The 13855-nt window shown below is 39.0% G+C and overlaps 2 protein-coding genes across 5 annotated transcripts in view; both read right to left on the bottom strand.

The window, feature by feature from the left end:
• The window catches only part of PTPRB (protein tyrosine phosphatase receptor type B), a 113168-nt gene extending 112264 nt beyond the window's left edge, over positions 1–904 (bottom strand). For both annotated transcript variants that reach the window (XR_452232.2, XM_057556812.1), the window contains exon 1: positions 823–904. Coding sequence is in view for 1 of the 2 variants with exons in the window: in XM_057556812.1 (XP_057412795.1) it covers positions 823–877 (55 nt within the window). In the remaining variant the exon portion in view is untranslated. The remainder of the gene's footprint in view (positions 1–822) is intronic.
• A 661-nt stretch (positions 905–1565) lies between these two features.
• Positions 1566–13855, bottom strand: part of PTPRR (protein tyrosine phosphatase receptor type R) — a 297821-nt gene continuing 285531 nt past the window's right edge. For all 3 annotated transcript variants that reach the window (XM_057557387.1, XM_007195019.2, XM_057557388.1), the window contains one exon: positions 1566–2741. In XM_057557387.1, the coding sequence (XP_057413370.1) occupies positions 2648–2741 (94 nt within the window). In that variant the 3' untranslated portion in view covers positions 1566–2647. The remainder of the gene's footprint in view (positions 2742–13855) is intronic.

Genomic DNA, 13855 nt, shown 5'->3' with positions numbered 1-13855 from the left:
ATTGCAATAAGTGTTAGTATACAAATGGACTAGTTTGAATACAATTTTTAAAAATTGGATATATTTATCTACAAATAAAACAAAATTTCCCATTCTTCTTAGCACACCCTCCTAGCTAATAGCAACCAATGAAACTATTGATTATCACAAATTAAATTTTTTATAATCCTAGGGAGAAGCATTTCTCTATTTTGTGACAATATCTACAGTCTTCCTTCAAAGGCGAATAGATTTTAAAAATCACCTATTCTCCATGTAAGAAAACTAAATACCCAGTTGTTAAACATCAGGATTAAAAAATGAGATATTCAGGCTCAAAAACCATTTTCAAGGTGCTTTTACTTAATTTTCTCAGCTCCCCCATGAAAATATTCAGAGGTTCCAAATAACAACTTCCAAATAAAACACACCACAGTTCCCCAACCCCCTTTAATTATATTTCTTATACTTTCTTTCTTTAACACAAAGGAAACAAAACTATAGCCTGACAGGGAAAAAGCATGAAGATGCCACAGCCTGTTACATAATGATACATTCTCCCCCCTCAGGGTTGCTTTACTCTCTGCTGTAAAGATGCCATTTCAGGAGCTGCCTGAGGCATTTGGAAGACACAAGAGAAGGCCATTTATTTTCTTTTGGTGAGAAATCTCAACGGTGTGGGCATGGCAGGCTCCTTTTATCCCCCCTCCTCATCGTCTTTGGCTAAACTGCCATGGAGACCCAGCTCCATTTCCGCCTTGTTTCAGACACTTTTCAAAGGACAGAGACTCCACTGCTGGCTGTTGGAGAAATGCCTCAGGAAACTGAGGCAGACCCACTCACCTGAGTTCCCGAAGATGAAGCAGGTAAGAATCGCCACGTAAAATTCAGCCTCCATTTTCCACTTAACGACTGTTCATGCTTCGCTTGGAGGAAAAAAAAAAATCTCCCAGATAAGAGAAGCAAAGACTAGGAAGGAAATGTGCCTTCATGGTGGGGGGAAAAGTCAGTGACGAGCACTTCCTCCTATTGAATTGTTTGGGGGAAGTTTTACACCAGTTGTCCTTTTCTGTTTCCTTAGAAAGAAGGGATTATGATTGCCTCTCTTTTTTTATGTAGAAAAAATTCCAGCCTTCAGGAGCAGAATAAAACTTGTAAGTTTTCTTCTACCATCCCTGTGGCACATGACTACTTAAGCTCAAGAGGGAAGAGAGGAATTGTAATCTTAGGTAACTGAATGTTCCTACAACATCACATCTCTTCAGGTGATGTGATTCTGCTGAACAAACAGAAATCGTGTAATTTATGAGAGTCTATGACAAGTGATACAAAGACATAAACATGTACTGTTTGTATAATGATAGCTGGGAGCCTATCGAGGAAAACCACATGATGATGGCACTTCTAGATCATTATCTCTCAAGTGATGACAATACTACAGTTTGAAATAGTCATCTCCAGTGGGGAGAGGCCGACTAAAATTAAACCCATCCCACTATCGACTTCAGGCTTTCCCCAAAAGATAATGGTCTCTCTTCAAATAGGAAAAAAAAAGTACATGCCTTACTCAACATTTAGTATTAAGAGTAGTTTATTGGCAGTAGGAAACAAAGTCAACATAGCTGCATTAAAAATTCATATTTGAGCAGAACATGTAGTGTTTGCTGAGTGTAGTTTTTTTTTTTAAGCTTTATTTGTCTCTTGAGGATTAAATCCTTTCAGAGATTTAAGGATATCCATGGCAGCATCCTTTTAAAGAACCTCTGGAAATGGGACAGGTTACATCATTCCCAAAGGCATCTGCCTTTTGCTGGGAGAGAGATTTCAGGTAGACAGCATATTCCAAAATTCTTTTTTAGTAAAAGAGAGACAAGTATTTAAAATTCTTAACACATCATAGTTGCTACAAATTTGTTTTTACCTTTGAAAGTAAAATGACTCACAATGTAGAAATACAGTGGGTAGAATTCTGGAGCAGAATCCACCTCTATGCCCAATAGTAGAGAGTAAATACATATATACCCAATGACAATCATTGTGCTCTGTAATTGATTGGTACGAGGTACTGATAAATACACATTTAATAGGTAATATTTTCAAGACACATTTCCATATAAAATAGTTACTGCTTCTGATTTTTTTTTCAAAAACAAGGACTTATTTGTTAAAAATCCATTTTCAATCACAACTTTAGCGGCAAGATTCTGGTAACTGAGAAAGGAATTAGCACTTAAAACAGGAACAGTTTAACAGCTGACAGTCCATTCACAAGACAGATTTTTTGCAAACATAAAAGCATCTAAACACACAATAATAATTTCTTCAGCAGCTCTTCAAGTTGTCATCTGATGACATAAATTTCATACATATATTCTGTGTGGCAGATAGTCAATACAGACAAAACAAAATCCTCTGTAGCTGTGTGAGAAATCAATCATACCTCCATCAGCAAAGGACCTTCAAAATAATTTAGGGGATGCTTACAAATGCATTCATATACACAAGAGGCTGGCAATCTTGAATATGTTGCCATCTTCCACAATCCACGCCCCAGCTTAGCTTCACAGCTTCTCTTTTCTTCCACTGCAGGAAGCTCCTTCCAGAAGCCTCAAGTGGGTAATTGACTAATCACCCCTAGAGAACGATGGTCTGGTAAGTCTTCAGAGAATCACTGGACAGTTTCTGCTGCAAGCCTGCTCTCGTACAGGCACAGAGCATGATGCAGAAATTCATACTGCTCACTGGTTTGGACCATTCCACCCCTGCAAGGAAGAGATAATATAATAATTTATTGCTAACCTCCCACAGTCTCAAGTAACTCAGCGACCACACCCAAACGCAGGTGTTAGGTTTAAGACACACAGAACAGTTGGCCTGGTGATTCTTTTGTTATCCCTCTTACCTACGTCCAGATGACCCAACTGGTGAATTTAATATGCTAATGTATATAAAGGGATTAACACAGTGCCTAGTACACAGTAGGCATTTGATTAATTTTACCAACATATTGTCACTGGAGAGGCACTACAGCCTCATGGTTAGGTACTTGGACTTCGGAACCAGACTCAGTTCAGATCCCTCCTATGCCAATTCTTAGTTGTGTGATCTTGGCCAAGTTCCTTAAAACCCTTTGTGTCTCAGTTTCCTCCTCTGTTAAAGTGGGAGAATAACAGCACCTATTTCACAGGATTGTTTTGAGGGTTAAATAAATTCATGTATCTGGAGTGTTAGTACTACTTCTCGGGTGCCTTATCATTCATTTTATACGGATTTATGCACTTGGATTAAAATTGATTGATGTAGGTTTACTAAACAAAACGCAACTGTGAAATGTTGCTCTTTCTACAAGTAAAAAAAACTACCTTGGAATGGTCTATTTGAGTATGTTATGTGGAAGCAACCTTTGGGGGTGGTGTGCCGAGTATCTAAACACAATAGCAGATACTATGTATAAAACAGACAAGTAATGAGAACATACTGTATAGCACAGGGAACTCTACTTAATGCACTGTGGTGACCTAAATGGGAAGGAAATCCAAAAAAAAGAGGGGATATATGTATGTGTATAGCTGATTCACTTTGCTGTACAGTAGAAACTAACACAACATTGCAAAGCAACTATACCCCAATAAAAATTAATTTAAAAACCCCACAATAACAGGTGGGTCCTTATATGAGTTGGAAAGAGAATTGGCTCTTGCTTTTTTCCCTTTGTCATTTTCATTATCATCCCTAGAGTACCTTATGTTTTAGATTAGTAGAAGGTATCTGACTTCATGAGAAGTAATGATGCTTCTCGTTATACTTTTATACATAAAATAGCTATATGGCATTTTGTTTTTTTGATAATGGTTCTTTTACGTGGCAAAGCTACTGATAGCTGTATAAATGTTACAAATTTTTTCTGCTCACTGAATAACTACATCCCTATTAGTAACTATTTGAAGTCTTCTAATCTTCATAACTCTACAACCAATGCTACAACCAATTTTAAACTTATGTTTTAGCTAGTTCTTCCTAGTGGCTGTTGTTACCATTCAAAATAATTATTTTGAGGCCTTTGAGCACTTCAACTTAAAAAACGAAATATACTGCCTCACTGTAGTGTGATTTCTAGTTAATGGTAATAACTAAAACTGGGCTTGTACCTATGTTTACTTGCCCACCTCTATAAATACAAGCTTACAAGATACTAAAGCAGTAAGAGTTCACCCTTTTAAACTAAGCAGTGATATTAAGTTAGTAACACTTCACCCTTCAAAACGACACTAAACTGGTCGACATAATGCCCAAATGATGTATTTGGCAAGAAATAAAAAAAGGTAAATATACGTTTTTTGGTGACTGCAACTTATTGGCAGAAATATTTCATCGGTCCTCTTCCCTAGAACTGCACAATTTGTTGTACTGAAGGCAACTTTCTGGCCAAAGTGTTCCTTGATCCTAAGTTGACAACAGGAATGGCCAGCTGAGGATGTGGTGACTTTTCCTCTTATTAGCTGATGACATCTGGGCACACCTAAAAACAGCAGGTGTCCGGAATATGCTGGCTTTGACTGTGAAGCTTGGGAGATCCAGCCATGGTAAATATTGAGGCAGCTCCAGGGAGCTGAGAGGTGCCTCCCTTCCTCTGGCATCAGCACAACTCATTAGTCCCCCTCCTTGAGCTGCAGATGGCATGTGGATCCTTATATGTGCTCTATCTCACGGACTCTGGTCTGTGAACTTCCTCCCACCATTTACTTCACACGGAGGCAAGATTTTCCCCTGATTGTATGTTCTGGTGAACATTGGTATTTACATGTCCAACGGGTGAATGAATGAAGGCACAGTCTAGGTTTTAATTACCATTTTACCCCAGATAGGTTAGCAGTGTATTTTAATGCTTGGAGGATACTTACTATGACATTCTGTTAACTAAGTCAATGTTGTTTCTGCCAGCGAAGTCGGAGAAGATGGGGAAATGAACTCATTAGTTGTAGGCTAGCAAAATTCTTGTGGGTCTCAAGGCTTAAGGAAGGTATGTGAAAAGTTAGGTTGCTTCCCACTTGTTTTGAAAAATAAAAGGGAGAGCATTGACATCAGAGGGATCCTCTGAGATCATGTATTCCAACTGCCAACAAAATGTTGTCTTTCCAAAAGGGAGCAGTCTACATGGTAGATGGTCAGCTAGTTTCTGCTGGAGTGCTCAGCCTTTGCCAAGGTTGGCAGGGAAACTTCTGAAGACATCAGAATGAATCTGCCCCTCTCTAACTGTCACCCGCCCCATTGGTCCAACTGAAATAACCCCAAAAAACCTTAAGGCTCCTCTTATAGTCACACAATAGCTCTCTAAATGCTGGAAAACAACCATCAAAGTCCCGTAATCTTTTCTTCTCTAGACTAAACATCCTGTGGTCACTCAATATTTCTATGCAGGCTGGTTTCCCTGTCACTCACCAATCTAGTCTCCCCTTTCTACAGCCTGTTTTTATCAAATATGACCTTCTTAGAGTGTTGTGTCTACTCCCAATGAGATCCAGTCAGTGGGAATATTTTCCCCCTTGAACTCCACGTTATAGACCAATGAGTTTGCATCTACAGGTGCACTGGATGGAAAGATCCCACAGTGCCTACCTAGTGCCTGGTGCTTTGCAAGCATTTTAGGATAGTAAGTGAAGCTTTGGGTTAATGAAAAAGTCCACAGGATTTTTTTGAATGTGAAAATTACAGCTCTCTTCCATCCTGTGCTTATGCTATTGAGTTTTTTCGAACTAAATGCAGAACTTTTTGTTTATTCCTATTAACTTCAACTTGTTGGTTTCAGCACAAAGTTCTTATTTACTGATATCACTATTTCTATCATTCAGTATATTAGCCTCTTTTCTCACTCCCAGATTGGTGTCTCCCAGATAGTTAACAAGCATGCCTTATGTCTTTTTATCTGTCATTTATAAGGTAGTAGAGAAAAACAGGGCTAAGATAGGGTCTTTATTATAAGTAATTTGATATCGTGTGATATACTGTCTAATCCCATTCCAAAATTATGTCTAACTAGGTTTTAGATCCTTTAAGAGCAGGCATGATGTTATAGTCTTTGCATATTTGCAAAATTGAAAAGCACTTACTAGTCCTAAGTAAACACCTGTCAAGTAAGTTACCCAGGCCATGCTGTCTCATGTTATATGAAAACATATAAACTCCAGACTAAAAGAAGGCAAGGGACATCCCAGAATGCATTAACTGGAGGCCGACTCAAAATCAGGAACTCATTACACTCATCTTTTAAAATATTACATTTCCAATTGCATATATTGGTATGTAGAATTCTCTGTTGATCTTTGTAAGAACTTGAATTCTAGGATTACCCTGCAGATTTTATTCTGTTATGGGACAAATACAGTCTTCTTTAGGCTGGCCATAGTGAAAAATACTCAAGAAGCTAATATAGTGCCTATATACAAAATACATTTATGGAATAAATAAACAATGCGAGATTAATCATGAACCCTCAAGAGAGCCCTGTACTGATTCAGCCTCCAGGAGAGCTCTGACTTGGACTGCAGGTACCTTTCAGGTTAGACAGGGCCCCATGGACTTGCTGAGGTCTGGATCTATATCACTGATGTAAAGTTCCTAAGCAAGCTGGTCTTCGAAGGTAAGAAGCAGGGATGCTCTTTTTATTACTTTAAAAGGTAATTACTTTACTTTATCCAACTCCCTTTTAAAGAGCGGGCACTAAATAATCTTTGACCTCCAACAGATCATAGTTTAAACTTGACCAAAGTTAAGATTTTAGAAGATTTCCATGGTGATCAAGATGATGCTTCAGTGGAGAAAAGTTGTCATCAGTCAGGCAGCACGCGGACATCACCACCATTACCTAGTACATCGTATTAAAGCATTATCTCTCATTGGAGAATCCTCTTTGGGCACAAATCTTTTCCCAGGGGGTATAATGCATTAAGCTACAATATCTACTGCCAAACAGGAGTCAGATTATCAACAAAGGGTGAGGTCATATAAAAGCAGGGCAAGGCAACCCAGTTAGCTGTGAGAGTCACTGTGAGTTTGAAAAGGCACTTGGAATGCCAAAGCATCACGCTCATTACCAGTAGGGACCAAAGTGTGTTAAGAGGTTAAAAGGCACCATACACTGTTGTCAAGACAAATCCTGTCACTACCACTTACTAGCTGCTTTACCCTTATTACATAATCTTTGCAGTGCTGTTCTCTCATCTGCAAAATGATGAGGTAATCAAATAACAGTACCTGCCTCATAGCACGGTTGTGAACTATAAATGGGACAGTCCATTTAAACTGTTTATTAGCACATAGGTCAGAGGACCTTGTAGAACTAAGAGCACACCTGGCAGAGGATAGCTCTGCCATATTGCTCAGGTTGGGCAAGCCAAGATGGAAAGATCCCAATATGTTTCTAAATATTAACCAGCCTAGAAGTCACCTACAGTGGAGGTAGGTGACCTAGTGGCAAGAAGGGGACTTGGAGTCTGACAGATTCAAGTTTGAATCCTTGCTTTTGAACCTATCAGCTATAGGATTTTGAACAAGTCATTTGTTCCTCCCAGCTGGGTTTTCCTGACCTATAAAATGACATTAAAGACAAACCTCATCAAGATTGTGAGGATTAAATGAGTCAGAGCCTATCAATGTCTAGCCAAAGGCTATTCACAGAATTCCCAGGAGCCTGGGGTTCTACAGTGGTGCCTGAGTGGAGAAGGAGGGTGGGCCTTTAGGACTGGCTTCTAATCACAGTTTTGACCAGGGCAGCAGTTCTCCTTTTTACTGTTTTTCTTTTTCTTTCCCTCTTTGTTTCTTCCTTTCTTCCTTCCTTCCTTTCTTTCTTTCTCTTCTTTCTTTCTTTCTTTCTTTCTCTTTCTTTCTTTCTTTCCTTCCTTTCCTTCTTTCTTTTATTAATTATTGTTAATTGTTTTCCATATTGGTGTTTTGTAGAAGATTTTGTCTTCCCAATGTTTTGTTTCCTGTTGTTCACTAAAAAAATGTTTAAAAGCCACTGGCCTGTCAAACAGTGTTTACCTAATAAAGTTTCACATTTTGCAAGGTTTAAATGAGATAATCCATAAAATGCTTAGCACAGTGGCATTTAGAGTACTAAATAAATGCCACGTGTTCTATTTCTTATTCTGTTGGTAAATGCTTAGTTAACATAAGCCCTTAGGGTGATCATGCATCTGGTTTGCTTGGGACAGTCCTGATTTACTCCTGTTGTCCTGGTGTAATTATTAATAAAGCCCCATTTCACTCTCAGAAGTGCCTCGGTTTGGATGACATATTATTTGTTCACCCTAATTCTGCCCCATTTCATGCTTTGGAAGAAAGTCACTTCTTTTACTGCAAAAATGGTGTTGGGTGCAAGGCTCTGATTTCTTTGTGGCCACAGAATATGAGCAGTGTGTATGGCCAGGCCAGAGAGGATTCAGATATACTGCCCTTCCAGAAATGTCAGATAGTACATGTCACATTAGCCCCATCAAACAAAAAAATCAGTGTCTTCTCGGACGCTATGCAGAAAAGCACATAGCTTTGTCAGCTGAGGGTAAACTCAGGTTAGAAGAGAAAAAGCTATATATTTTTTCACCTTTGCTACTGTGAGGGTGTGTTGAAAAAAACCCCTCCAGATGCCCAGGAGAGAGATTTGGTTTTTAACATGTTAAAATTGTGACCTTTTGTGACTATTAACTCACACATACAAAGAGCAACAAGCCTTTCCTGCTGCACCGCCCAGAGCGTATCCGGTCTAATCAGTAGACAGAAGAAATGCTGCAGCGGTGACTCACTTCTGGGCTAACAATGGAACTTACGCTCCTTGGCTTTTTATTATTTTTGAATCTGGAATTCTTTTGGTAAAGTTTGGTACAGTAAATTTAGAACAAAAGGTGTGGATGTTAATGTGCCTCACGGGTAAAGCTCTGATAGCTTGGGCATGAGTCAAACAAGGCTAATGTCTGGGGCTGAACTTGGGGTGTCTCAGACAGACATCTTCCCTGTGTCTATATACCATGTCATTTCAAGGACGAAGAACTTAAACGTTTTGATTGTTTCTGACCAGGTGTTTTGAATATAGATACTTTGTTTTCCACAAAGTATTTGTAGGGCATAAAAGCGAACACAAGTCAATGATAATTCAATGATAACTCAATGCACTAGCATATCTTGAGTTCCATTTTGTTTTTCCTGAAAACTAGCCAATTTTCTTCTGAACACCCAGGTTAACACTCAAGTGACTCCTAGCTGAGAAGAAGGAAAAGGTCGTCCTGACAACCACTTGGAAGATTCGGTTGGCATTATCTGTTTTACGAGAGGACGTCTTGTTATGGTCTCAAGAACTGTGATGTCAAGTAAATCCAAACCAATTTCTAAGCTTTACCTTCAAGTGTTCTGAAAATAAGTAAACCAAAATGTCCAATCCCTGATCTTCAAATGAGATTGTTGAAATTCACTAATTAAGGGGAATCTCTGGGATTAGTTGGGATTGCAGAAGGATATGGCTACACGTAAGCCAAAGTTGGTAAAAATTATACCAAGAGGTGGAAATTTTAGCTTTGGAATTATTTTAACCTAGTTTTGGAAACAAAGAATATGCTATGGACACATATTAGCCTAGGAAACTGGTGGCATATGTATTCCTCTTCTTAGGTTGTTATAGTTAAAAAAAAAATCGTCAAACTAAAGTGATTAATCAAAACATTTAAACAATGATATGACGCACACTGGAAGCATTTTTCTATCCTGTCTGGGAAGCCACAAGTAAGGTCTTTGGATGTCATTCCAATTTAAGGCCTCCAAGGTAAGGATGTACAAAGACAACTGCAGATTTCACTACTGACTCTCAAAAGGGTGGATTAGACAGATTGTTTCCTGTTTCTGGGGAAGGAAAAAAAAGAGGGAAAGAGGAGAAAAAAAAAAGGCTTCGGGATCACAAATTATTTTATGTGTTTCACTTCCCAAATTCTGTTTTCAAGTTCTTCCAGAGTTCAGAGGTGTCGAGTGGGATGAAAAGAAATACAGTGAGGAAAAGATTGCCTGAGGTCAACCTACAATGGAACATGTTCTTTTCCTCCCTGCCTAGATGTCTTCTGGTGTTACCATCTTGCTCCTTAGTCATTCTCCATATGCATGTGGGGCAGTCTCTGAGTATCCTGGGCCATTTTATTATTATGGATTATTATTATTATTTTTAAAGGGACAAGTGCATCTCTCAGACTCAATGTGTAAATGACCTTCATCACTATCTCACACCACGAAAACAGTATACACAAGCCTAAATGAATCTCTTGTAGCAGGCTCTAAATATGATGAAAGTGTTGGTTTAGCTTTAATAGCAACTGGAATTCTTCATTAGGTGGTATCGTCACAATAATTTAGTGATATTTAAGATTAGAAGATTTAAGCAAGACATGGAAGGGCTAAATAATAAAACAGGATTAATTTATAAGCATTACGGGATTCAAAGTATAACCATCAGGCTGGGGTCCATGAAATATTTTACTCTTAAAAAGGGGTCCTCAGACCAGATGAGGTTGGAGGCTTCTGATATGCACCACTTCTCTTTCTCCATATGTAGACACAGAGGCTTAGAGTGACAAGTGGTCACACAGGAAATTAGGGTCAGAGCCAGGATTAGCACCAACCTCCTTGACATCTGGTCCAGTAATCTCTGGCACCTCTTTCTCCAGTGGGTGCCTGCTTCCCAGTCCCACCAGCCAGTGCTCTGTCCCAATTGCCTGCTACTGACTTCATCTTTTAATTAAAAATGAATACCATGGCAATGAAGGAATGATCCATGAACACACTTCTAAATAAAACACCTGTGGGTGCCCTGCACAGAATCTGAACTCCTATTTGGAAAAAAGAAATCCTATTTTAGTTCAAAATATGCTCAAAAGTATTATTAATAGGAGAATCACAGACTCATGAATCTGCAGTGAGAACTGTAGCATCTATTAATAGAAGTTGCCTGAAAGCCAATAAAAATAATGTCTTGCCAGAGAGTGAGGAATCCACTAAATGGTTCTGTCATTGTTGTTACACTGGAAACATCCATTCAGCATAACACACTCGTCTCTAAACCAGACCATCTGAATTTATTGCTAAAATGCAGACTTGTGATCTGAGTACGAATTGCCTGTTTATGTTATGTTGAATAACAATGATCAAGCATTGTAATTTTTCCTTTCTTTCTTTCTTTCTTTCTTCCTTTCTTTCTTTCTCTCTCTCTCTCTCTCTCTTTTTTTTTTTGATAAGGTCTTTGATCCTACTCAGTGCTCAAACTGTTGATTTATCAATCATGGAAGCCGTTTCCAGTATCAAAACCACTTTCTTTTTCTTTGCTGTGAGCCAGGCTCTGGACTTCTTAGAGGAGGCAGATATAAGTGGCGGGGGGTAAACTATAAAAAAGATGCAATGTGCAGCCTTGGATCACTAGTGGGCAGAGGCCATTGCTAAGGAGGGTATGAGAGGATAGGAGAAATTCTATGGAGCTTGGACCCTGCAGAGTACAAAATATTAGCCCTCTGATATACTGGCTCTGTCTTTTGTAGCCCTTATTATGCTTAGCTGGATGCTTCCAATTAGTCCCACCCTTTCCTTTCCCCTTTTTAATGGTCTCCACCCAGGCTCAAATTCCTATGCCATCTCTAGTCTTCTCTTCGCCACCAAACTTCTTGAAAGAACAGCTTATATTTATTATCTTACAACTTCTTTCCCTGCCTTTTAGATAGTGTCTGAGGAAAGTTTTGTGTGGTCAAATAAATGTGAAAGAGTCCTTCAAGGAAGTGTAATGGATTTCCATGCTGGGGGACACTTCAGATCCTTTAATGCTTTAACACTTTTTGTGAATATCCAAGTGGAGAGGGGTTCTAAGAAATATAGCATATAGCTTTTTCTCAAAATTAATTGAGAAGCTTTTTAATTTTTTTTTTTTTTTTTTTTTTTTTGCCTGAGTACAGGCTAAGAGAGTCTGACACTTAGCGGGTTCTCATAGCGTAATTAATCGTTAAAATGTGCCCTGAGAAACACAGTCTGGAAAAGCCTGTTAAGGAATCCATCTTGCTCTACCCAGGTGCCTGATGCATGTTCAGCAGTAGATGTTTAGTACATGTTTGTTGAATGAATGACCGTATGCATGATTCAGGAGAACTGCTCTGAACAGAGATCGTGGGTGACTGTTCCACAGGACACAGAATTCACACCCATCTACAAACACCCATCCTAAAACATCCCCCAACAGGGTCGACTGCATGGACTCGACATGCTCAGTCACACCAGCCCCATCTCCCTGTGCTGAGAAGGACCCTGTATTGGCTTCATGCTTTGCTGTTGCCATCTTGAAAGAGTTAATCATTTTTTAAAATGGGGCTCCACATTTTCATTTTGCACTGGGCCCTGCAAATCAGGTAGCTGGCCTTGCAGCTCTTCTGCCCTCACCCTCCCAATGCCCAGAGCTGTCTATCAGTCTCCTCAATGGCAGGGCCTCTTCTGGAGCCCTCTCTTCAATTCCTCTTCATCAAAACCTCAATTCTGAGCGTCTTCCCGATGTGCGGAGTTACACACTCTCTAGCTAACATACCGTAGCTGGAAAAGGATAGACCACCCTGTCTAAAGTGTTAATAGCCAGGAAGACATAAGGTGTCACTCTCACCTCTCAACTGTAGGTTCAAGAAACTTGAAAAAGGAATGACTCTTTAAACCAAAGATTGGCTCTCTAATAGTCTTTTAAACATTCACTACACACAGATATTTTAGGCGCCCTCCATAGATAGATATTTTGGGATGAGGCAAATTCTCTATGTTCCTCAAATTATATTTTTAAGGCAACTGCTGACAATATCACTTTATCTATTCATGAAACAGCTCTCCTTCATATTAACCATTGTTTTAAAAATTACAGTGTCTTTGCATTTTTTTATTGGCAAAGAATGATCAAAGAGCTATGTTTTTGTCTAGCAATTTTGCAATAAACATATTCCAAAAGATTGTTTACTTTTATCAAAAACAGTCATACCTTTTGAGTTAGAAATCAGAAGTCCCAGATGCCAAAGAGGTCTATTTCACCAGTTTTCTTAGCTAGGTGACATTGGGCAAGTTACTTGCTATCTTGAATTCTTTGTTTCCTTATTTTAAAAAAGTGAGGCCAAGGAATATCTCTTTTCTGACTCTTGGGTTCATTTTGGGAGTTAAATGAGGCATGTGCTTTGAAGACCATTAAATAAACCTCTGCTGTCAACAGTGCATTTTGGAATGTTCTGAAGACAAAATTGAAGGCAAGGACTGCCACAGAGACCAGGATTGGGCACAAGGTTTGAAGAACTGATGAAGAACAGTAAGCTGCAAGAGCAGAAGGACAGACATTTGGATTTCTGAGGCCACTTTTCCCTTTACCCATATGAGTTAAAGCCATGGTCAACAGCAGCAGTCACCTACAAATTGGAATTTTGAAAGTGAAGTATGACAAGAAAAGAATGAAAAAATGAAGCAAGATGCAAGAAGGTTGGGAAGAAGCTGGATGGAGTCAAAGAAAGGAGGGAGTTTTCTGTTTTGCTTTTTATAATAACTAAGGAAGTGCACAACAGAAGGAAGAGACAAGAAAAAGAAAATCTGTTAATCCTGTGAAGGAAGGAAGGCAAAGGAAAGACTTTTCAAGGAAAGTTTCAAGGAGACGATCTGCTTCATAAACAACAGAAGCAGCGGCTCAGAATTTATGTAGAAGGGATCTTGATGAATAAATCAGTTAGAATGATTTTGAGACACATATTGGCAGTAATTCAGACCCAGGGGGTAGGGAACCCATAGGCTTTAGATCAGCAGAGAAGTTGAATATGTTTTGAAAATCCTATCAGGAGTAAAAAGACAAGCC

The sequence above is a fragment of the Balaenoptera acutorostrata genome, chromosome 11, assembly GCF_949987535.1.
Source record: "Balaenoptera acutorostrata chromosome 11, mBalAcu1.1, whole genome shotgun sequence".
Taxonomy (NCBI): domain Eukaryota; kingdom Metazoa; phylum Chordata; class Mammalia; order Artiodactyla; family Balaenopteridae; genus Balaenoptera; species Balaenoptera acutorostrata.
Note: the sequence above shows the minus strand (reverse complement) of the source record. Positions and strands in the feature narration are given on the sequence as shown.